This window comes from Agelaius phoeniceus, chromosome 5 (genome assembly GCF_051311805.1).
Source record: "Agelaius phoeniceus isolate bAgePho1 chromosome 5, bAgePho1.hap1, whole genome shotgun sequence".
Lineage (NCBI taxonomy): Eukaryota > Metazoa > Chordata > Aves > Passeriformes > Icteridae > Agelaius > Agelaius phoeniceus.
This window is the reverse complement of record NC_135269.1, coordinates 35082254-35107095: the sequence shown is the minus strand read 5'-3', so window position 1 is coordinate 35107095 and position 24842 is coordinate 35082254. Positions and strand designations below refer to the sequence as shown.

Genomic DNA, 24842 nt, shown 5'->3' with positions numbered 1-24842 from the left:
GCAATGCAATTGTAAGATTCAATACAGTGTGATGCAGTATGATATAAATTGAGGGTTGTAGTAGTATTTCTTTAAATATTGATCTTTCAGAGAATCTCAATACAAAATTAAAATCCCTGTGGGGTGTTTCAAGTACTTTGAAGCAAACCAAGTATTTTTCTTCTTTGGAACTCAGCAGCTAAATCAAACATGAGAAGCTTTGGTGCTTCTTTTCACACAGCTTCTTCCTGAAGCATTAGCCTCTAGTTTGAAAGCAAATTCCTCTCTTAACAGTAAAAACTATTATTTACAGACTGCTTTAGAGATATTTTTTTTCCTCCCCCAGTGCCACAAACTTGTCCATATAAAAGCACTATTTCTTTCTCAGTGTTTTTTCTTAGTGGTTCAGTGTTTCTGAGTCAAGGTCAAGAAGAATCATGTAGCTCCTCAGCTGATGTCAGTAAGGTACAATGTTTTCCATCTCTCATGGAAATAGCTTTCACCTTTCCAGTAGGCTTCTCATAACCTGTGGAGAGAGTTTCTTAAGCATACAGTGTTTCCTGCCTGCACTTCAAAACTCCCTTGCAAGAGAGATGTTAGCTTCCCATTATATTTTCTGTAGTCACAGTAAGAACTTTTTTTTCACATTGAGCTACCCACAGCTCTGTCATCTGGACTGAACAGCTTTGCAGAAGAGAATGCAGTTTTCCCAGAGAAAGTATGGATATATAGCTATTGCCTTGATGGACTGTTTACAAATTCCTCTGACTTGAAAATTAGCAAATAATGTTCTTTTTGCCTTCTCACTTTTCTCCCTGGGGAATGGCCATATGATATTTCCTCTCAAAGAAAATCCAGGTCAAAAGCAAGTGGAAAAGCAGAAAGGCCAGTACTTGTCCCAGAAACAATAATATACTGGAGCTGTATGTCACACTTCTATCATGGAGTCCTCTTTTAGGACCATACAGGGATGATTCAGAGCAGTGGATCTTGGAGTTAACATCCCACTCTGACTTCCTGTTTTTTCCTGTTGTTTCCAGGCTCAAATAAACCTGGTTGCATCAGATGGATTGAGTCACATCTTTTTTTATGACCACAAAACATTAAGCTTATTTTTATTACCAAAAGCAAGAGTGTTTGGCATAATCATATCACTCCATATCCTGAAAATCACATGTATGGTCTGCCAGAGAGCCTATCAGTTTTCAAGTGTCATACTTCTTGTTGTACCAACAAAAATGTTGTGCTACAGTCAGGGAACTTACTAAGAGCTCAGTGATAAAATGTCTCAAACCAAATTTCATTTCAGGCAGTTCAGCCCTTCCAAATAGAAATGGTTTAGTATTAAAAATACTATTCTTCCAGTGTCACAGGTGATTCTGTCTATCACTGACCTTTCCCCCCAATCTCATCCAGGTAAAATGTAATTTATGTTTCGAGTAGAGAGGCCATCATTCACTAGCATGCAGATATTTACATGAGACCCAGCTCCTCAGCTCACAAAAATCAAAGCTGTTGGATTGGTTTCATTTGAGCTATGCCAACAGAATTTCTAGCTAATTTCAAAAGTAGAGAAATAATTGCTTAGTATCATACAGTTTGGAGTCTGACCTTTTTTATTTAGATCTGGCTTCTGGAGAAGAACATTTTCTACTTCAGAGATGAATCTTCCTTCTTTCCAAACCCACAAAATGTTGCATGGCCCTCACTGTATTCAAGGCTGAGTGAGAATGTTAATGCTTTCATGTTTCTTCTTTCCCTAACCACTATAGCTGTGTACACAGCTACTCTCTAGCCTTGCTACCTTTTCAGAGAGCTCCAGCAGCAACCTATTGTTAAGAAATGCTGAAGGTTTCCTACAACACAAAAAACCACAATTGCAGAAAAATAGCATTGCAACAAAGAACACATCTTATTCTGGCACTTTGTCTGTCTGTGCAAGCAGAAACTTCATACAGAAAGAACCTTCATTCAGATAGGGCTCTTATAGACAAGTACTCTGTTTACTGTAACATTTAAATAATTCTGGATGAATGCTCAGTATTGATTCTTTATTTTCACATTCTCAACTTTACTTTCACATTTTCCACAATTTTTCACTATTTGCCTCATCACTTTTGTCTAATTTTCACTTCTTACCTAGGAAAGAATCTGCCAGAATAAGATCTACATAGTTCATATGGTTTAATAATTGTATGAATTACCTTTTACACAGTGAAAATACCTCTGCTTTCTGGTACAGGAAAAAAAATTACATCATTTAGTATTTTAATTATGTATAAAATTTAAGATAACTGCTGTGTCCTTTAAAAAATAGGTTATATGCAATAGACAAAGCTTGCAAGCAGTACTGTATTTCTTTATTTTTGTGTTTCTTTCTACGCAAACTAAAATCAACTTGCAATCAATTTGGTTCAGCCAAGCTTTATTGCGAGAATGAATAAAAAGGAAATTGGTCTCGGGAGGGAGGGAAAAGGAGGAACATGCATTTGCTAATGGCATGGTGGAAACTTTGCTTCCATATTCATTCTAAAAAACATGAAAAATGTTTGGCATATGATTGTAGAAAGAGCTCATCCACAGCACATGCTCTTTATCACAGTAGTCCTACAGAAATGTGTTGCCAAATGCAAACAATGCACAGCATGTACAACCAGGTTTGATATTGCCAAGATTCTTAAATTGAATGAATGCGTGACTTGGCTTATTTAATAGCATGTTTGCCTCCTTGTGCCTCTTTAAGAGCCAGTCTGAGCCCAGAAGAACTATCTCTCCACATCAAGATGATATTTTGTTTCTACTTGCAGGTTTTATAGCAATCCTTGCTTGTTATAGTCCAAGGAGCTTTCTTCCTACTTCCATTGCTTGCTTGCTGATTTATAACATCTTATTGAGCAACTCAGAAAGTAGAGATATATATGAAAACTGCATATTTGAATTTCTGCTGTTTTGCTTGCTTTTAATGGCTCTAAAATAGATTTGAGAATCATGTCTATTTTAAACTGCTACTTAACGGTTTGCCTCATTTATGAATATTACATTTCTTCTTTCTAGGCTCTTAAGGATGATGATGCTGAGACTGGGCTGACTGATGGGGAAGAGAAGGAAGAAGCCAAGGAAGTCGAGAAGCTAGGAAAAATACAATATTCTTTGGATTATGACTTCCAGAACAATCAGGTTTGAAACAACCAACCTGTAATATTTCATTTCTGTGTGTGCAAGTAGAGAATGAAGTAATGCATTTAGTTAAAGCAGATATTTCCAAAATCCTTACTACTTGCATGGACTAAAGGGAGAAAATAAGACAGAAAATTCATTACAGAGGTACTACTAAATTGGTATTGCATGCACTTGGACTTTATATTACACCTTTAATCAAAAACTGAATATCCAGTTTTATCTAATAATTATTAATAACTTAAATTAAAGCATCACCAGCCAATGTCTATCCACATAAATTATGGAGCTTGCATGCAGTCACTAAAATGTAGTTTCAGCCTTCAAGTATTTAAAATGTAAGCAAACACAAATGGAAGGAAAAATAGAGGGAGCTGAATGTAAGTTGATTCACTGGGTCTTTTAGAAGGTTGGTAAGATTGGTTTCTCTCACTGCATCAAGTGTGTGCTTCGCTGTAATAACTAGCTGCATCAAGTTCTGTTGCTCTCCATGAAAGTACACTTCCCAAAATTCTAGTCTGGAATAAAAGTTCAAATAAAAAGGTCTGTACCCAAAAAAACACAGGAAGGTTGGACAAGGATTTAAGGACTGATACTCCTTCAGTATTCTGCTCTGAAGCTGGTAAGACTAAACTTTGGCATACTTAAGTTTTCAGAATTAGTAGACACTGTAATGTGTAGTCCTAGAATTGACCACCTTAACAGGTCTGGCCACATGCTGAACATATTTTATTCCCCTACCCAGCCTCTTTGCCAGGGATCAGTTTTGTCAAATAAACCAATTCACAGCCTCACATTAAAATTCACTGTGTTTAATTTTTTCCCAAAGCACACCAACTCATCTGAGTTCTTCATTTCTACTGCGTATCATTCAGTAAACTTGAGAACACATATCCTGCATTTAATTTTTTGACAATATCAGTCAAAATCACATCATTCTTTCCTGTTAAGGGAAAGAAATGACTACTGAAGGTAAATCCCAGGTAATTCCTACTCATCACCTGAACTGCCTTCCATATGTCCTTGTGATAAATTCCACATTCATATTCTTTATTTGATGCTGTTCATAGAGCATGGTACTCCTACTTGTTGCAAGGCAAAGACAATAAGAGAAATTAAGAAACATTTACACAGCTATGACCTGGCATAATAAATAGTATTTGCCTTTATTTCAACAATCTTCTGACTACCAGTGGTTGTTTTACAATGCAGGAGCTAAAAAGAGTTCTGAAGCCTTTCAAGAAACTGTTGCTAGAGGAGCTTTTCCTCAACTCCCAGAGCAAATTGCCTGGCCCTGTGATAAGTCACACTGATCCCCCTTGAAATCAGTATGAAATCAGTATGAAGTGTAGACCCTTCAGAAGCAGAAGATTTAATGAGGGGGAAAGGAAAAGCTGCAAATGTGTTCTGAAAAATGGATTTCAGTTTTCTTAGACTATGAAAACAAATTTTCTGTGTGAATTTTATTAAAGGGTATGTTGATTTTATGAGCCATATTTTACAAGGGAAAATAGGATGGAAGAGCCACAAATCTGTACGTCTGTATTTAATTAAGATAATAAATTATCTGAGTTGTGGATTTCTGTTTTGTTGTGCTGCTCTGAACTATGTAGCAGCTTAAAATTTCAAAGGATAGATGATGTAAAAGAGCAGGAGAGGGGATTCAGTTATGTTAGTATAGTGCAATGGCATGAAACTACAGTCCCAAAACTTGGCTAATATATTGCATAGGGTTAAGAATACAAGATGACCAGTGAACTCTCCAGAGCAATGTGCCTCAGTTTTAGAGAGAGAAATTGTAAAGGGGAATTGAATTGCTTTTCCACTGTGGTAACTAAAAATCATAGACTTGTTTTTCACTCTTTGATGTGTAGATCCTGAGCCTATTCATGTATCTATGAACTGATGCATCTAGAATAAAAGTGAGACACAAAAGAATCATTTCATATGGCAAAAGGAAAATGTTTCATGGAGCTTAAGAGTCCAATCAATGAGAAAGCATGTAGACCATACTGAGAATTTAAAACTGTCCAACTTTTAAGTCCAACTTTGAGGAGTCTCTTAGAAGCCAGAAGTTTCTTTCACAGATTAACTACATTGTTCTGTATTCCAGTTGATAGAGTTCCTGTTTCCAATTTTAAACAATTCATCCATGAGAGAAGCAAATATATTGTGATTGAAGCACTGATTTAGAAGAAAATATTCTCAGATTTCATTCCCAGTTCCTAATGTCTTCAGAATGACCTTGAAGAAACACTTCAATGTTTACTTTAGTTTTGCATCTATGAAACAAGATTAAAATTATTTTCGTTTTCTCAGCTGCATTATGCTGATAAGGCCTCATGCAGTCAGGAGTGTCTAGATTACATGACATAACATAACATAGCATAAGCCTTGATTTATAACACAAAAAACAGCCAAGATGTTTACAAGTTCCATCTGTGCTTCAATCTTATCTTTGAAGCGTATAAGAGATTTTAAAATACAATTTTTCTGTTTTGCAATGAGATTAAAAATTGTTATTAGGATTTAGTTACCAAAGGCTCATTTTCTTGAGATATTTTTTGAAAATGCTGTCCTTAGTTTACTGCCTGGCCCCATTCATGTACATAGCAGGAGAATGTAAATATAAGGAAGACTGCAAGATTCATTTGTTTTCAGTAAAGCTTTGCCTGAGAATTTGCATTTGATGTTATCACCTTTTGTGTTTGGCTGGGGAAGGTTACATGTTGGGGGTTTAGAATACAAATTTTGTAGTCAAAATTAGACATTCTTGATTGTTTAATAATGTGATTTCTATTCATGGTGCTCAGCAGAGAAAAATAATGCACAAGAGGAGAGAGCAATTGAAAGTTATTTGATTGCAGTCTTTAAAAGGATGAAGTCTGTATTTAGCTGTAATCAGCTGCCCTTTGAAAACCTCTTTTCTGCTTTAAAACAGGCTTTGTACAGTCTGCATCTGCCATAATTGGTTTTCTAAAGTCAGTAGTGTTGCTTCATTTGCCTTCCTTAAAGGGGGGGTGGCAGGGAGAAGTGAGGGATGTATAGTTTCTCCTAGACCAGAAATAGAGTCTGAATATGCATTCCTCTGTTACAGTATTTCTATAGATATCTATTTGAAATTTCATTCTGCTGTTCTTTACTCTCTTTTCAGCTTCTGGTTGGAATTATTCAAGCAGCTGAGCTGCCTGCATTAGATATGGGTGGTACATCTGATCCCTATGTGAAAGTCTTCCTGCTGCCTGATAAGAAGAAGAAATATGAGACAAAGGTCCACAGAAAGACCCTTAACCCTGTTTTCAATGAGCAATTTACATTCAAGGTAGTTTTTTTTATAATTATTGATACTTCTTAATTTAACCACTTTGTATCTCATGCTTGGCTATGAATTTAGATGTTTTAGTTAATAGATAACTGCAGCAAAATTATTTTTCATATTGTAGAAAGCCATGATACTCAATCTTGCTATATAATACAGGATCAGAAAGGTTTGAAAGGCACAGTTTGGTTTTAGGCACTTGGATTATCCTTATAGATGACAAGCTGATCCATGGTTTATGGCTGGATAAAGCATACAAGAAATTCAGAAAACAGTGACACATCAACAAATGTCATGTACATTTCACTAGACCAATGTTTTCTTTAAATATCTGGTTTATGAAATTCAGGATAACATTCCCTGAAATATAAATTAAAACTCAAGGGAAGTAAATGGGTGAAGGACAATATGGCAGATTAATCTTGCTAGACTTCATCACAGCAGTTCTTTGCCATGCTACTTTACGTATGAAAAGAAATCCTTTCTCAGGTTTAATAAAATATGAATTAAATAAATGTAGGTAAGCCTTACATTGTAGTATTTACATCGTTCCAGTAGTATCTATTAATAGTGTTTTTCTAAAACTATGGCTGAATTCAAACCCCAGTTAAACAGAATAAAGGAATCGTGTACAGCATGTTTCACAGGGCTTCTCCTTATAGACATTCCTCTGCTGTTACTTCAGGCCTTTCTCTTTGTGCCCAATCTTATAATGACAGCTACAGAATGAAAACAGGAACAGTGAAAGACTCAGGCTATGAAATCATTCAATGAGAAAGATATCCCTGTAGGCCACAACTACTACTGCATATATAAGCTTATTTTTTCCTTGAAGATGTTCATAAAAGTAATCTTTTGTGGGGAGTTATTTCTTTCTTGAGCTTTCCTAAGAGAGCATTTAAAAGAAAACAGAATTCTAAATTACATATTCCCATGCAGCTCACTAAGGCAAAGAAAGAACAAATAATGCTGTCATCTAAGATGAAGACACAAGTTATAAATCAGATCAGCCACTTCTGGACTATAATGTCCACTTGTTGTAAGTCACATCTTCAATATTTAAATTTTATGCTCCAGAAAATAGTTTGTTTCCCATGCCAGACCTGACAGAGTGTTTAGGTGCATCTCAATATGGTACTGATCATCCCCTGTGGTCTGTGGTCTGTACTTGAGAGAAAACCAGCAGAGCATGCCAAGTACTGTCATTGTTCTGAGGACTCCAGTGACCATTTAACTGGAACTGCAACTATAATAACAACTTCTGTGGGAGCTGTTGACAGTGTCTCATTTACTTGTGCAGAGCTCTGCTCCTGTGACCCACTTCAGGTGGTGCACAGCTCCTGCTGGCATCCTTCCCATCTCTCTGGCAGTGCTGCCCACCAGGCAGCCCAGGCCTGTGCTCTTGCCTTCTTGCAGGGCACAGCTGCCTGCCTTCCTCCCAAAGTACAGCTAATGGGAATGAGTTGACTTGTGTTTCTGCTGTATTGCATCTTGAGCCCTGAACCTTAGTCCTTCCCTCTTTCATTTCTTTTTCCCAGACATCCAAGGTGCTGTTCCAGGGTGCAAGTGTTTGTCAGACTGCAGCTGTCTAAGTTGTATACCCACACTGCAGTGCCAAAAGGAACCGAGAAATCCTGCACTACACCGGCCTGGCAGAGGGAGGTGTTCCTCCTCAGATCCAAAGTGGGAACAGGGTTCATGTCTAGAAGAGTGACACATCTGTGCCTGAAAAACACTCCTGTATACCTGTCCTTTTACCAAGGTCTCAGTTGCTTTAAGTCAAGAGACTGATTATGTCTGAGCAGAGAGCAGGGAGAGGAAGCAGCCCTTCACAAGAGCTGAGGCCATCCTTGATAGTCCAGAACAAAGCTGGAAACTGAGGCCACATTAGAAGTAATAAATTAAGGAAACATTTAGAAAAGGAGGTGGTAGCTAAAATGAGCTTTACTGAGATCAAGTAAAGAAAAGTAAATAATGATGAATTTAGTCTTTGTATTCCAAGTGACCAAGATCCATTAAGTGGTATTGTGAACTAACAGAGAAATAAACTTTAGAACATTTTTCTTCTCCTGTTTTCCAGGCTGTGTAAAAATAAAACTAACATTATTTATAATATTTCCCTTCACAAACCTTTGCCCTTTCTAGCTTTTTAGAAGCTACAGATAATTTAGAGAATGGAAAATAGATTTTGCTGTAGTATTTACTAAGATACACAACCCTGTACCACTGAAACTATTTGACTCAGCAGTGGAAGCTAGATCTGGCTCTCAACTTGATAAGCTTATTCTAAATGTTATATAAGAAGTTATGTAAAGGGAAAATTCCTAATTATTAGTTAGTATTTTAATAAGTAAGTGGAAGCTGAGCAATAACAAAAGACAACAGTCCTAGGGTTTAAGCAGACAAGAACATAGAGTTTAACAAGGCCAGTGGTAATGCTACGTTTTCACTTTCTAATTAATAAAGAAGTATTTACTGAATCCCATGGAAACTATTTATACTTGTAGGATATATTCAGATTGACCAAGTGTTCATACAAATCCAAACAATTCCTAAATCAGACCTTTCCAGACACCCACTCAGGTGTAGCTTACCTGAACTGCATGTCTCTGTCCCAATATTAAAACTGTGACTCATAAACATCCAAACCACAGCATCTGTCTGAACCACATGAGAACAGCTGGAGAATTAGTCTGAACTTGGCTTTCTGCCACCACAATTTCTAGTCACACATTGTGACTTAAAAAGCACCCTAATGTCTAACATGTGAAAGGTATAGTATTGAAAAATATGCCTTGGTAAGTAATAGGTATTGGTACTGTAAGAGACATATCCAGTGTCTAATTACTTTGTTTCATATATAGTAAGCCAGTTCTGGTTTTTTCATGAGTCTGGGAGCTAGCCATCTCTGAGTGATGACAGGTGATTTATTGAGGAAAAAACATCATTGTGTGAAAAGTTCATGTGTCTTCAGTGCAAGTAATTTGGCTTCTTGTTTCAGTTTCATCATCCACAAAATGATTTGAAGTAGAATGAGAAAAACCCAGGAGTGATGAGTGAGCTGCCACATTGTTCTATTGAGTGCCAGAGCCTTGTCTCAAGAAATACTGCATCTGGTGACTCTGAAACAAATACACCTCATAATTTTCTCTGCAGTTCAATTTACCTGAGATGACAGCTGATAAACCAAAGAAATAGATTTGCATTGTAGTGGACCAATCTTTATTGTCTCAGATGCAGAGTTTGTCATTTCCTTGTCTTTGCAGGTGCCATACTCTGAGCTGGGTGGAAAAACTTTAGTGATGGCAGTTTATGACTTTGATCGTTTCTCCAAACATGATATCATTGGGGAATATAAAGTTGCAATGAACACAGTGGACTTCGGTCATGTCACTGAGGAGTGGAGGGACTTGCAAAGTGCAGAGAAAGAAGAGGTAAGAAAAATCACTTTTTTTTCCTCCCAGAACACTTTTCACCTCACCTATAGAAACAGACAAACCAGCAATTTTTTTTTTTTTTGCCGAGACAGTTCCCATCTGTTATCAGCAGTCCTCGGATTTACTTTGCCTGATAAATTTTTGATAAGCATCTTTTCCAATACTCACTGAATACAACATTCTCCTCTGCTAATTCAATCAATCTTTTTGATACTCTATGCAACCTATTAAAAATGTTTTCATGAGTTTGACATTTTCTTGAACTGCTGCATTTTGGGTACATAGAATTTGCATTTGATTATAAGTGGTGTGCATTTAGGTTTCTTGGTGATTCTTGAGGGCTTGCATCTCAAGACATCTTATTGTGCATGATGATAAAGATAGGGTTTCACTGAAATACCTTACAGTTCTATTGAACTGCTATTCAATAATATCCTTTGATTAGAGTTATGAATTTTACAAAAACCTTGGAATGGCATCTTCCTCAAATATTTATTACCTTTTTTTTTTTCCTTTCATTGTCAACATCCCTTGGATTCATTATTTATTAGGTATAGTGCTACATGTACACAAGCCACTTCTTGGAAATATTTCATCATTGTGAAATATTTCATATTTCATTTCATTGTGCATCCTATGAGCTTGTTCATACTGATACATCCAACTTTTTGCTTATTGTAAGACTATTTTTTCCTCATTTTTACATTATTTTTTCTTTTGATTCATAAACAGTACTTGCCCACTCAGAGTGCATAGCATGCTTTAATTCTCTGCTGGGAGGAGAAGTAATCATGAGTCTGAGTTTCTCATCATCTAATTCAGCTAATAAAGTGCTTTGGATTCAAATCTTAGTTTCTGTAATTAAAGGGACAATCTCTGAATGAAATCTTTCCTTCTCACAAGTGATGAAAACCTGAGTATTGATTTAGACTAAAAGTGGTGAAAACAGCATCAAATGCAGAACCATGCAGCCTTCTTAAGTTTCAGAAATGGTAGATTTCAGTCTTCCTTTTTGAGTGTTTGTTTTAAAGACAGTGTTTTCAGATGGCTTTTTTCAACTGCTTATTGATTTGAAAGCCACTGCTACACTAAGAGTGTTCTGCATGGCATTGTTTCATAGTGGCAGTATTTGCAGGGCTCTCTTTCTGCAGGTGACATCAGTGCCCTGGTATATGGGGCACTTTTCTTCCACTCTTAAATATGAAAATTTAAAAAGAGATAAAGGAAGTTTTCAGTTCAAGGGCCCTGTTCTTCTAAGCATCCAGCATACTAGAAAGCTGAAAATGTGAAATTGGAGTATATTAATCCTTCCAAATTGTAATAGGCAACAAATTGGTCTTTTATTACACTACTATCTGTGCTTTCAAAGTGTTTCATGCTTTTCTGTTTCAAAACACATAAAATGAGCCAAACTATGCAAAAAGGAATTGTCACTTTACCTTTGTAGTATAACATTAGTCTTTTAGAACATAAACAATGATATCCCTATATGCAGTTATAGATAACATGCTACAGATTAGTGTGGGGTTTCATCTGCTTTATTGCATAGAAAGTTGCTTCTTAAGTGTTCTAGCTAAGATCCACAGTAAGACCTGATGCAGTCACTTGGTTGCTTTCATAGAATTCATACCCTGCTAATACAATATGATTAAAACCTTGCTTGAAACAGATATTGAGTGTGTGAGCTACTTCCAGAAAAGCATTCTGAGCTGGAAAATACTATTTATTAAAACAAAGGAGATAATTAAAATAAATAATTCTGGAAGTATTTGGATATTGGAAGAGTATTGCAAGATCTTTGAATAGTTTGCTGTAGAGATGAAATCTAGGTTGCCCTCACCTTTCTTCAAATTTAATCTTCTTATGCAGGAGAACCACTGTTATTTTTATACTTTTTCGATGGAACCTTTTTGAAGTTGCCATCAAAGCATGGCCATTTTATTTATAAGGAGCTAGGCAATATGATTATATGAAAGCATAATGAAAAACTATGCTTAGATCAACTCCTTAAATATTTTTTCATACTACAGGAGGTCTCATGTTTTATTTTTGCATCTCAATGCTCAAGCATGCAAGGTATCCAGTCAATATGGAAAAATATCGCTACTTGGGGTATAAATATCACAACTTGGGGTACATGGGGACATTTTAATCTTAATTTTCTATATACTATGTGTAGGTAGTTTGTAACAGCCCATAAGCTCACTGTACAAATAAAAAGTGATTCTACAAAAAACAACTTACTCATTAGACAAGTTTATTTAATCCAAACTTAATTCTACTCTATTATGGAACTTCTACTTCTGTCATATATATGATGAGACAGATTCAAATAATTGCTTAGCCCAATTTGGAAGAGAAATCTCTACCAAGAACCCGGAGAGGTGCATCTGTCAGAAGTTTGGGATCTGTGTTTCACATGAAATGTCATGCATATTCCATATTTGATTCAAGTACCTTACCATCTTTGATGTTCTAGTCCCTGCTCCACAGAAAAGATTCCAAGCAAATTCTAGTGTATTTTAAGTGGTAATAAGTAGGAATGGGTGAGATCATATCTGCATAAAGGGATTGTCACCTGACCCAGCAGATGTTGCAGAATTCACGGCAGATACAGCTGCAACCAAGAAGTACCCTGGTTTCAGAATTAGAAAAACAGCACTGAGTGTATGAAGGCTAACATGATTTACCTTTATCATAGACACAGGTTTGACTCTTGGTAGTGATCATGAATATGATATGGTGGTCTGGCTTACTAAAATAACAAATTAAAACCCATGCAACTGTATTGAATCCAAAAATTTATGACAAATGTAATTCTATTGCTAACAAAATATCTTTTGCTGACTATTATACATATTATAATTATGTTATGAATTTGCCCTTGAAAAGCACATCTGCAGGGATTTGCAATATTTGAAGAATGACAGACTTTATTTCCTTTCTTGCCCTTACAACACTTAGGCAAGTTTGTCAGTTCTCAGCAATTTAGTGCTAGCTATAATTCTAAATATGAAATTAAGTATAAGTTTGAAATTAAGTATAAGTTGCCAAAGTATCCTTCATGTTGTAATTATGACCCCTAGACAAGATGTATACCAAAGTGAACCAGTGGCAGTTGTCACCAGTCACTTGAAAAGAACTATCTAGGTGGCATCAGTCAAAGTGAATATAAACATCTCAGTTTTAGTTTATGTCAAATTCAGTTGATGCACATCACAGAATTACAACTTAATTACCACTTCAATCATAGGGGGCAAAACAATTTTACAAGCAGTTACTCTTCTTTTTGCTCATAAAGCTCCACTGTACATTCTGTCCTTTTTTTAAAATGGGCTTAAAATTGAAGACGGAGGGTGAAGGTTTAATGAAATAATGTAAGCTCTATCTCTCACAGCCCAGTCACTTGAATGGCATCTCTCTGACACTGCATTCTCTTCTGGGAAAGGTCTTATTAATATATTTATGTTGGTGAAGTACTTTGAAGGTACAAGCCTTTGTGTGAGCATTTGTTATGACAGTGAGAGGGCTTTGGGAATGTGCAATGACTGCTAAATATTGAGGAGGCTGCTACTAATGAGCTGCATACCTTGAATCCTTTTTCCTTGGCTGCTTTTAGATCTGCTGTCCCTGTGTCTAGTAGTCCTTCAGTCTCATTTGACTGAGTGTGGGAGGGAGGAGTGGTAGATGCTAAAAGGCTATTCACTTTTACCAAGTCTGGCATATAATGGTTTGGGCACAGAGTGTTAAAAAGCAGATCACAGGAGTTTGCTCCTCTCTGTCATTTACCAGATGTCATTGCTATTAACTTTATCTGAGTACACACTGCATCCAATATCTGTTATCACTCTGGTACAGAAGGCCAGACAGACCTCTTCTTTGCTCACAGCGGTGTGAATCATACTGAGAGTCATCTTCTGAATACTTCAGCTGATTTCCCTCCAGACATTTTGTTATATTGGCACTTAAATTGAAAACTGGTTGTAGCAAACATGCCAAGAAATTTTAGGGACTACAAGGAAGAGCAGAAACAATTCTTTCCCTTGAAAGCAGTGGAGAAGCAGAGACTTATGATATAAGGAGAAGGATCTTTGTTGACCTGACAGTATCCACCACCAAGAGTTCTGCAGATCTTTCACAACTTCTACAGAGCCATGACATGAGACTCTCTGCATTATCTGATCAGGCATCTACCATGGTTAGGTTGCATGATGGATGCATGCTCTTACCACAGTGGGTGATGATGGGTATATTTAAGACAAGGCTTCTGAGTGGGAGGTCTGCTGGAAAACACCACACTCCTATGGGATGCACAACCCCCAGTGGGAGAGATGCACAGTGCTGCCTTGGAAAGGGGTGAGAGGGAGGCCTTCTTCAGGTGGAAGAGGCAGTCCTGTGAACCTTGACTGTGCTGTTCATGAGGATTGCTCTTTCCTGCCTTATCCAAAAGTAAAAAGTGAAGGAAGGAGGTGGAAAATGGGCCTGAAACATGTTTAATACCTCGGTGTACTTCATAGAAGTTAGAGACTGTGACAAAGTTATTGAGCCTCCCAGTACTCTCTGCAACTGAAACTTGCAGAGATATAAGAGGAAAGGACATTTTTACAAAAGTCACTGTCAAATTACAGCAGCAAATCACTGTTATTTTCTGTTATAGTTACATGAGCAATGGACAGATGATCTAATAGGCCTTTCCCATCGCTGGTAATAACACTTAGTTCTTTTACAGCTTTTCAGATGGCACAGTGCTTTGCGAAAGAAAGTATCATTATCCCTATGGAGATGCTGTCAGAGTGTCAGACAGATTTTAAAATGTGAGATTTCCTTTATTTAGCTGCATGTTATATTGGAACACTATGTTTTCTTCATGGTGTTTACATCTTCTCAAGTTCACTTCTTCTTACTCCCAAAACTTTAAAATGTTTAATCTAAGAAGGTTTTAGTTTTCAGGTTTTGTGAAGAGTTTATGCAGTAAACAGAGATTGTTGAATGCCTGTTCAACATTGTAAATGCAGCATCTGTCCTGCCAAGGAACTGAATTTCCTACTGAGACAGGGAACAAAACAGAGGTTTGGAAGTTTGAGAATAAGCAAGCCTGCTTTAAAATTCTTCAGCATTTAATCAGTTGTTCTTCATCTTGAAATTGAAGATGCTAACATGACTTTAAAGGTAAAACAATATGATTAAAGTGGAGCTGTAACGGTACTGTTTTCAGTTCATTAGAATTATGCATTTCTTTTCTCACCTTTCATACTCAAAGTGCTGGCAATCCCACTATATACCTTTGTTGAGTATTCTCTTTTTAACTCCCTCTCTGGAAGAGATGCCTTAGGAGGTCACTTTCTTGTGTTATAATAAAAATAATGTAATTGGCTTACTTGAAATCAAAAGGAACCTTGTCTCGATTCATCTCAAACTGCCTGGCTTTACAGATATTGAATTCAAATTCAGAAGACAGTATAAGAGGAAGAAGCTGAGTGATAGTGTTAAATTCAGGCTCTTCTGGGGCCTTTCTGTTCCTGGACAGTATTCATTCTGAGATCAGAAAAACATGTATTGCTTATTTGCCAAAAAAATTCTTATTACTATTTTCCTTCCATGTGCGGAAGGGCATCCTGAGGTTAAACTGTGCTGAAATAGTAGATCCTACACTTGGTGCTAAGCATCTAATGACCCATAATACACAAAAAAATAATAATGTTTGTTTCAGACAAAGTATATTGCTAAGAACCTTGTAGAAAATTACAAGGCCGAAGGAAGGAATAGTGGGAAATTCCCAGCCTTCACATATTAATATTACTGCGTGGGATTTTATTGCTCAAGCAAAAGATATTTTAAAGTTCAAAGACACAGCCACATTCAATGGCAATTGGAAAGCAGTGTTCTGAAATTGTGTTTTTATAGAGTTTTGAGAAAGCTGCTGAAAGGGATCAAACTCATCTGAAGCTAGAGTATGAAGAGATATTTTGGATGGAAACTGCAGAAGGAATTCTAGAAAATACAGATTAATTCTGGAGTACTCCCAAGTAGAAAGCTCTGTAATCTGGGAGAGACTGCAAATGGGTCTGTGGGACCAGCTGATGAGTGTGAAAGAGCCACAGAACATGCTATATCTGTAATTGTTCAGCATTGTTCTCCACCTGGACTTCTATGTACTTACTTACTTTTCTGACTACCAGCATCAGTGAATGCATAATCCAGGGGCAGAAATGGCCTCACTGGGATTCCAGGCAGAAGCTTCGCAGTAGTCCAGGCTAATACCTTATTTCCCTTTCTCCCCTACATTTCCAAACCAACAATGACAAAAATCATTATCAGATTGCTGTTACAACCCAGGATCAGGAGCTAAGGGAAGCTGTAAAACAGCTGTATAAAAATACAGTGTCATTAGAAGGACCTTCAGAACAGAGAGCAGCATTTTTACAGTCACGAAAGAAGAGCAGGTCTCACAAAGATGACCACAGCATTTTCACTAGAAGGTTGAGGAGGGGATGTATGCTGCTCCAATCTCTTTGCTTTGTTGTGCTCATTCCATGTAGAGCTAGAAGATCTTGGTTTCCAGAAGCATCAGAGAAAGATGTATTTTTGAAAAGGGGAAACCAAGGTTTAGGAATAGTGGACCAAAAAGAAAGGGATTAGCCATTTTCTTTATTTTTTTCCTCTATCACCTTTTAAATGCTGATTTAAACCATGTCAGAGATTACCATAGTAACCACTTAACCTCTTTTCAGAGCCTGTTGTGTTTCATTTTAGTTTAACAATGAGCTTAAACGGTATCTGAAGCACTTTACATTGTACTTGTGGCAGGAATTAGCACAAAATGCCCTAATCACAGTTAGAATCCGGAACATGTGTTCAGTTCAGAGGTATTAGACTTTTATTTACTTTATGCTAATGTTTCAAGAGGTAGAGTACATGAATTTAGGAAGTATACCCAGTCTTATTTCTAGGCAAAATGGACAACAGACAGAGATAATTCAGTCCTACAGTTTCCTGTTCTGTTGTATCATATAAGTCAGCCTTCTACCAAAGGCCAAAGCAATCCCTCACAGTGACCGATGTGTTGTTACTGTGTTACAGATAACCCAGCAGGGTAAATTTGTGCACCTGCTCTTCTCTTCCTTTTCTGTGGCCTTCTGCAGCTTACTTTGTGCTTGTCACCATCATAACTAGAGAAGCATTCAGGGGTTGCCTGGCTGGCTTACTCACTAGAGGGATGGAGGGCTACTGTAGTTGTTCTGTCCCTTTTCAGAGTATGATTTTTTTCTGTAGAGGGCTGGAGTATGATCACTGCAACAGAATTACTACTGCTGTGTCATTAAAGCAGAACACAAATCACTTTGAGCCTTTGAGCTACCATCATCGGTGTGCAGATGAAATCCATTTATGATATCGTTTTCGATCCAGATATGTTCTCTATGTGCTTCTTGCTGGCCTAAAGCTTGAGTAAAACATGTATCTGAAACTGAATCCAGTGACATGGAGGTCAAGATCTTCTCCTTGACAATTATGTCTGCAATCACAATTACAGAAATAATGTCAGAGATAGAGGCTTCCTAACTAGCAGTGGGAGAGTTGAAAGTGGTGTTATTGCTTGTTGGTCAGCCACATGGGTTTGCCCACAACAGAATGGAATTGGGAGGTACTGCAACATCCACTAACACTGATAAAGGCAGCTGCATTTGAGAACCCTTCTCTTGGCCTTTCTCCTCTTGTGGCTGACCTTGAGTTCAAATGTCTTCTTCTTAGCCAAAGAGCTGGCCATAAAATTCTGACTCAAGTCATTCCCTGTACGATTACCCTTATGTAGGGTTTACAGCTTGCTTTTGATGCCACTGGTAAAGAACATGGCGCTGCAGCTTCTCAGTGCTGTGGCTGGCAAGGGGCAGACAGGACCTGAGCTTCCCATCAGATGCTTAATATTAGGTGCTACTTAAACTTATTTCTGGTTGTCTGGAATCCAGTTATTTTACTTCTGTTCTTCCATATCTTCTTCAGTAACTGTGAAAATAATTAGGAGGACCTCTTGTTAATGAGTGGAGCCTTAGCTTCAGAACTGGCAGCAGCTCATTTTTGTGGGAGTGCCCTGAGGTCTGCAGCTGACATCTCCTGTCTGTTAATGCCCAGCCCAGATTTAGGAGTGGATTATGCTGAAAGTGGTTTTACTCACTCAGATTTGCACATTAATTATCAGGACAAACATTAATTTTCTGTGATTTTTTTTAGAGCAGACAAGTTTTCTATGACATGTCGGTCATTTATATTAGAAAACATTTTCTTTCTGCAAAAAAGCCTCCTATTTCAAAAAACCTTTGTTTTCTTTAGAAATAGTGCTAGTTCCTATCAATTGATTTAGACATTTCTCTAAATTAGGTGGTATTTGCCCTAAATCTGGAGGACTCCTAGGCCTTCAAGGAACATTTCAAAGAATGTCCTGTAATTGAACTCAGTCTAGGAAACAGGCAGCATCCTGGAGCTAATAGTGTTCTCCCAGTGCCAACTTGGGAGGAAAGTGGCACAAGGAAACCCCCTTATAAGCTTGAAAGTTAGACCTCGCTTGGTTTTGGAACAAGGAGCTAGAAACTCTATGATTTTCAGCCCTCAGCAATGTTTGTTATAGGCAGCTTTGCACCTCCACTGGAAAACTCTTAGAGGGCCTTTAAAACCAGAGTTAGAAAGTTTCTGATTTTAAGACAGAAGTAGGTGAAGAAAATAACACATCCTTTTATAGTTTTGGCAATACTCTATCCCTCTTAAAAATGTGTACTTTATTTTTTACTTGAATGTTACTGGATTCTACTCTGTTGCTGATTCTTGTTATGCCCTTCTTCAGTAGATTCAAGCAATTTAACACATGATGCTTGCTCTTCTCTACATTACTTACTCACAGTAATCAAGTCACGTCCAATCCTCTTTTCAAAAAGCTGCAGAAATTATTCTTATATGTTTTTCAAAATCAGGTTTCCATTTTTCCAATACGAGTCGTGACTTTTTACCTTCTTTGTCATTTTCAGCATCTAAAAAAATTTTACTTACACAAGAGCTGTGTGCCATATCCTTTATTTCTTTGGCAGGCAGACCAAGTCACAGCCTCTTCTGATTGTCTACTATTGATTATTTTGCACAGCATTGCACTAGCAGTTCATGATCTGTAGCTTATGACCCTGAATCCTCAGCAGGAGATATTGCTTTGTAAGATACCTTTCCTGATTCAGAAGGTACATACAAAAAGTCTGGAGTTCTCTGTCTTAGACTGTAGAAAATTTGCTTTTGGCTGTATGAAAATGTCCTCTTTGTAACTGGTTGTAGATAATTGATTAAGAACTTTCTTTTTGACCAATCTGTTGCATTACTATTTACTGTTATATCACCTACCTCCTTTGTCAAAAAAAATCTTCCCCACTTATAAAAAGCAGCAGCAGACCTTGAATGGAAAAAGAAAAAAAATGTGCATGCTTCCTTCATCAAGCAAATTTCCAATCTTACCAAAGAGGGAATCTGGTTTTAGTTGAAAAGACCTTTTTTTTCCCATAAAACAATGTGACTACCCATTCATAATATTTTATATCCTTTAAGTCAACATTATTACAACTTTTATAAATTCTTCTTTTGTTTCATTTGTGTTTGATTAAAGACAAATGACTGTTAGATACCACCTTTATCGTATTTGGCCTTTTTTGAGTAAGACAAGTAAAACATTAGAACTTTTTCAGCCTTATTTCCCTTGTGGTCTAAGATTTATTAAAAAGGAACATCATTAAGCCAGAGATCTTATGATAAGTGCAGTCTTCTGTCCTAGATTTTTAGCTAACTGCAATGAACTCTTTACTGAAGAGATTAATACAATTGAGTGTGTGGTTCTGATTACTGTGATGACCTTTGATGAGCTGCCTTGTCTTCCTAAAGAATGTGTTAAGAGACTTTTTCAAAGTGAAATAGTGAGGAGAAGTAGAGTTACAAAAGAGGAGCTTGCCACTATGTATTTATCTAACACTTTAATATCTTTCAGTAGTTTCATAACAATAAATGTTTGAATTCTTAGTTTAAGAAGTGGATATAAGCCTGGTAAGGGTAAGTGAGTAGATTTGAAAACGTAGCACTGGCTTGAAGGACCTCATTCTTGAACTGAACACAAATATTTAATATGCTGAACTTAAGAAATGTAATGCAAGGCATTGTGGGAGATATCTATTAGTTTCTTTATTTCAAGTGGAACCAAAGACAAAAATACTGAAATTATCTGAGAGCGAATTTTACATATTTCTGACTTCCCTCAAATTAGGGAGCACTGGAACAGGAGCTTTTCTGAGCTTTACAGCTTGCCTCTTTTCCAGCTGCATATGCTTTACCCTACCTCATGTTTAGGCAATTCCAATGCTCTGGAAAAATCTTCAGTACAAAAATCAGTAAAAATAGGACAATGTGAGAAAACTTTCTAAATTAAAAACAGTGATACAGAAAGGGACTTCTAGCCCTGTGTGTGCTTGTAGCATAAAAGCAATGAGTGGGAAAAAAAAGAATATATTGGCTGAGGTGAAATTTTACATGAAAGAAAATCTTCACCTTGATAAATTACAGGTGGAGAACTGTCTTGCTATAAGTCTTGACCTATCAGCTGGCAAATTAGATCAGCTGTCTGTGGTTTTCCCATTAGCAAATCCAGTTCCTTTTCATCTTGCTGTGCCAGTCCTCGGTGTGCAGCCCTTTTAAGGTCCCTGCTGCAGTGCAGTGGGAATCCTTGTTTTTCTGTGTGGCTAAGTTGTCTTTGTGTGAAAATAAAGGCACAAACTGGTTTTGGTACAAAACTGTGTTGCATGCTGCCCTGGAAGCTGGAGAGCAAGGTGAGAAAATTTCTGTAAGTGTAAAGGAATGCAGTGTCTTAACAAAGATGGATCCTCAGATTCTTGCCCTGTTCAGAGAAACCCTTGAGCATGTGGTGGGTCATCTTGTGTTCTCTTTGGCCTGCCCCTAGCTAGCCAGCAAGCTTCTTGTTTTAAAACACTGCCAGTATGTGTTGCCTCTTTCCTAATGGCCAACTTAGAAGATTTTGGAGGAGGCTGCTCTGTGGTGTGGGGTTTGTGATGGGGGTCATGGAAGGGAGCTGGAGGTAGTGCTAGGGGATATCAGGGAGGAACATGAAAGCTGAACCGGCTCTGCTGCAAGCAAGAGAGGGGAGAAAGGGCATGAGTCTACATTTATTTAATGGCTTAGTAGTAGGTCTTATTGTCTTAGTACTTTGTTGAAGTTTCAGGAAAGGGAAGAAGATGGATGCCTGTGAAGGGTAATCCATGAATTCTACTGAATTTCTCTTTATGGCTTTTGCAGAACAAATAGAAATATAATGCTATATGGCTTCAGTAATGGCAGCACTGATTTTGCCTGGTGCTGATGAATTTCAGCAGTAGTTACCAGCACCATAGATGATTAGTCATTCCATCATACCAATCATTCCCACTTTTACTGGTTTGTTCAAATCATCTTGTGTCTGTCTTGGAGTAATCAATAATGTATGGTTGTTTTAGCAAGGACTGTGTTCATGCCAGGTTTTTCGTACAGTACCACATGCAGTCGTACATCTTAGAAGGAAGAAATTACTAATTAGTCTGATTCTTAATTGCAATTCTTTACTATCTACTGATTCTATGTACTTTTGGATGTATTCTGTAATTCCAATTCATAGTCTAAAGCTTTTAATTCAATCACCTTTGGAAACTAAAGACACACTTGGTAGCAGACACTACATTAACTGAGCATTAAGATGCTCTTACTACAGAAAATTTCAAATCAAGCAAGGGAACTGTAATGTGGCTTCCTATTACCCTATCACAGGAGGACAATGACTTTCTGTAGAGAGTGATTGCAGTGCATATATAATATTCTAATAATTAGAGAAAAGCTTTGTGATTTGAATTCTCACAATGTCTGATAAGCCAAGAAAAAAAAATCTTTCAAATGTATTACATTTCCTTTCAATGTTGTACTTAAACTACTCACTAGAAGACTAGCCTTGTGACATACTGTAGTTAATAAGTTTTCCATGCTGTCAAAAGTAATAATATTAGTGTGCCATTCAGTTAAATTAATTTTGTTTTGTGCACTGGCCTGCATAGACGTGAGTGACATTTAGAAATATGATCAGGCAGGAGCTGAGGAGAAGCCAAGTGGCAAAACAGAGGGACATGCAATCATTATAAAGCAGAGCAGCCAGCTGCAAGCATTTGTGGGTAGGCAAAGAGTTATGGAAAACCAGGCCACGACATTCAGCCATATATGATTCTTTTCATTTATTCCTCCTTTGCTCATTGATTTAACAAATCCATTTTCTTCTTGTTTCATTAAGAACTTGGTATGTTTGGCAGCACGATCTCTTGTCTGGAAATCAAAGAATGGAGTTTGGCTGGTCTTTGATTTCAGCTGCCTTTGACCACAGCACTTCTCATTTTGCAAGAGGCATCTGATTGTGATGCTTTTAAACTGATGACTGTGAAGTGTCATTTTTCTGCTAATAATAACAGTGGTTTCTCCTTCCATTTTCTCTGATTTTTAGAAAGCAGTAATTGAAGTACGCTTTCTAAATAGTTAAAAAATGTAATAAGTGGACTAAAAGGAGGAAACTGACAAAACCTAGTTTGGTAATTTTTTAATAACATTGGTTCATTCAAATTTATTGCCCAAATTGCTTTCAAGTCCAATTTACCATTATGTTGGGGAATATTACATAGTTATGGCAGTTAAAAGAAATGTAATCCACTGCTTTTTTATATCTATTGCAATAAGAGGACAGAGATGTGTCACGAATTTCTGTTTCAAGTAGTGCTGTTCAGAGGGGGCTGGGGGAAAGAAGGAGGAATAAGTAGATTTTTTTCTTTCCAGAGAAAGATCCTGATAGGTATGTTCATTTTAAGCAAAGGTAAAGAATAGTGCTGACAAAAAAAAGGTCATATCACAAAGAGTCAGAGTAGGACTGTGGTAGGGAAATCAGTCAAAAGCAATATGCAATTAAACCCTTTCTTCTGGCTCTTTCTCACTTATACTTTATAGCATGTAGGCACAGACTGTATGCCTACAGATACCACCTCCCAATACCTTTAATGAATTCACTTCATTTGAAAGAGTATTCTATCTGCCCTAGAACTTCTCCCTTTTAAAATTACCTCATGAACCTTTACTGTCTGCCCTAGAACTTCTCCCTTTTAAAATTTGCCTCATGGACCTTTACTTCTATTTCTGTTTTCTCTTTGCCTAATATCAGTCTCCTTTTCATATCTTCTTTAGCCTGTTGTCACTGTTAGTCCCTTTTCTACAGGGTCCAAAGTGAGCCCTACAGATCTTTGCCTTGAGAAATCTGTTTCTTCCAAGGTCTCATGCTATAACCTATTTCACTTTTCTGCTTGATTTTCGTGTTAGGTGTCTTGTAACTGCACTTACATTATCAGGGGCTTCCTTTTGGGGCCAAGTGTGCACATGTGAAGAGAGTGTAATCTATGAAGACTCTTCTAAAAGAAAAAGTTAGTAAAAGCAAACAGGAGAGACTTTAGATCAGACATTCTGTACTTCCTTTTTGTAAGACAAAACAAGACTGGTCATAGAGTAAGAAATCATGCAATAGGGCACTTGTCTGTTCATATTTTATTGTTTTAAAATAGTTTCTTTAAAGTTGCAGTAGGTGCAATCATGAAGATGGCTCTGGCTTCTCTCCAGAGGCTTTTAACACTTATTTACTTCCAGCTTGGCTTCTGTGTTCATGGGCATAAAATTTTTTCAGACAACAAAGGAATTACTCTGCTTGTCAGATTAATGTATAGCTGTTAAAGCCCTTAGGTTTATATTGACTGGATGTATAGATAGCATTTTTCAAGTCTGAAACAGGTTCTTCTGCAATAACCCTTTTGTCTGAAAGAGTTGGGAGAGCTCTGCCTCCCCTCTCTGCTCTTGGTATTTTATCCCAAAAGTGGTGCACAGATTTGGGGTACAGTGGTATTGGTGTGCATACATATTCATGTGATAGTCTCCAATGTGCCATAAGGGCTGACATGTAAGCTCCAGCTTTTCTTCCCCTTCCTTATCTTTCTCTGCTGCACCATCTATTTCTAGCCTGCTTCTACAAACTGAGGACTAGGAGTTTCTTGATCACTTCCCACTCCTTTGCCTAATTGTGGCAGAATCATCTTTATATTGTGGGGTCATCTCAACCCTGATTTGCAAATATAAGAGGAAAAGATTCTTTCTCTCCTGATTATACCTATTGCAGGTTTGAAATGCTCTGCTTTGTTCCTTAACCATGTATTTATCAAAAATGCAGTGTCTTTGAAACTAGTAATGTCAGACAGCTGTGGTAGCAGTAAAATTTCGTGTTTACTGGTTTGTTGGGCACCCATTTTTTTTTCTTGATTGCCCTTCCCTAGTGTGATCCCTGTTTGCTCTATGGGTGTGGAGGAGCAATGCTTTCATAATTCTAAATCCCAGCTATTTATATAGGTTGTTAATTCTACCCACTTGCAACTGTGGCATAATTGAAGCTGGGACCAGTCTACGTCATCAATTTCTGCAACCATGTGGTTCTGTCCATGGTATTGTTGTGGGGCCTTTTGAGGCTTAGTGTAATCATGCCTTACATGCCAAGAAAAGGAATTTTTGGATTCAAGATCTCCATGTGCAGACAGCATGTGGTGGCCTGAAAACTGTATGAAGTCCATCAGTGTGGGAATCGTGATTAGAGATTGTCATTGCAGTTTACCTTGGGTTTCCTGAATTTGGAAAACACTAATTTAGCTCATAACCCACAGTTATGCTGTCCCTGTTTGCTCCACAGAGTTTTAAAACATTTTGGTAGCTATGAAAACTAAACAGTGAACATTACAAGCTTCCATTGTAAATATTGATTAGGGTAAGATGGTATTATTTGGGGTCTTTGCCCATAAATCACATCA

General features: G+C 37.3%; 1 protein-coding gene across 5 annotated transcripts in view; it reads left to right on the top strand.

Moving 5' to 3' along the window:
* Nucleotides 1–24842, top strand: part of SYT1 (synaptotagmin 1) — a 333663-nt gene that overhangs the window by 254470 nt on the left and 54351 nt on the right. For 4 of the 5 annotated variants that reach the window (XM_077178796.1, XM_054631799.2, XM_077178795.1 and 1 more), the window contains 3 exons: nucleotides 3034–3156; nucleotides 6311–6478; nucleotides 9742–9909. In XM_077178796.1, the coding sequence (XP_077034911.1) occupies nucleotides 3034–3156; nucleotides 6311–6478; nucleotides 9742–9909 (459 nt within the window). The remainder of the gene's footprint in view (nucleotides 1–3033; nucleotides 3157–6310; nucleotides 6479–9741; nucleotides 9910–24842) is intronic. The other variant, XM_054631800.2, reaches the window with a different exon arrangement.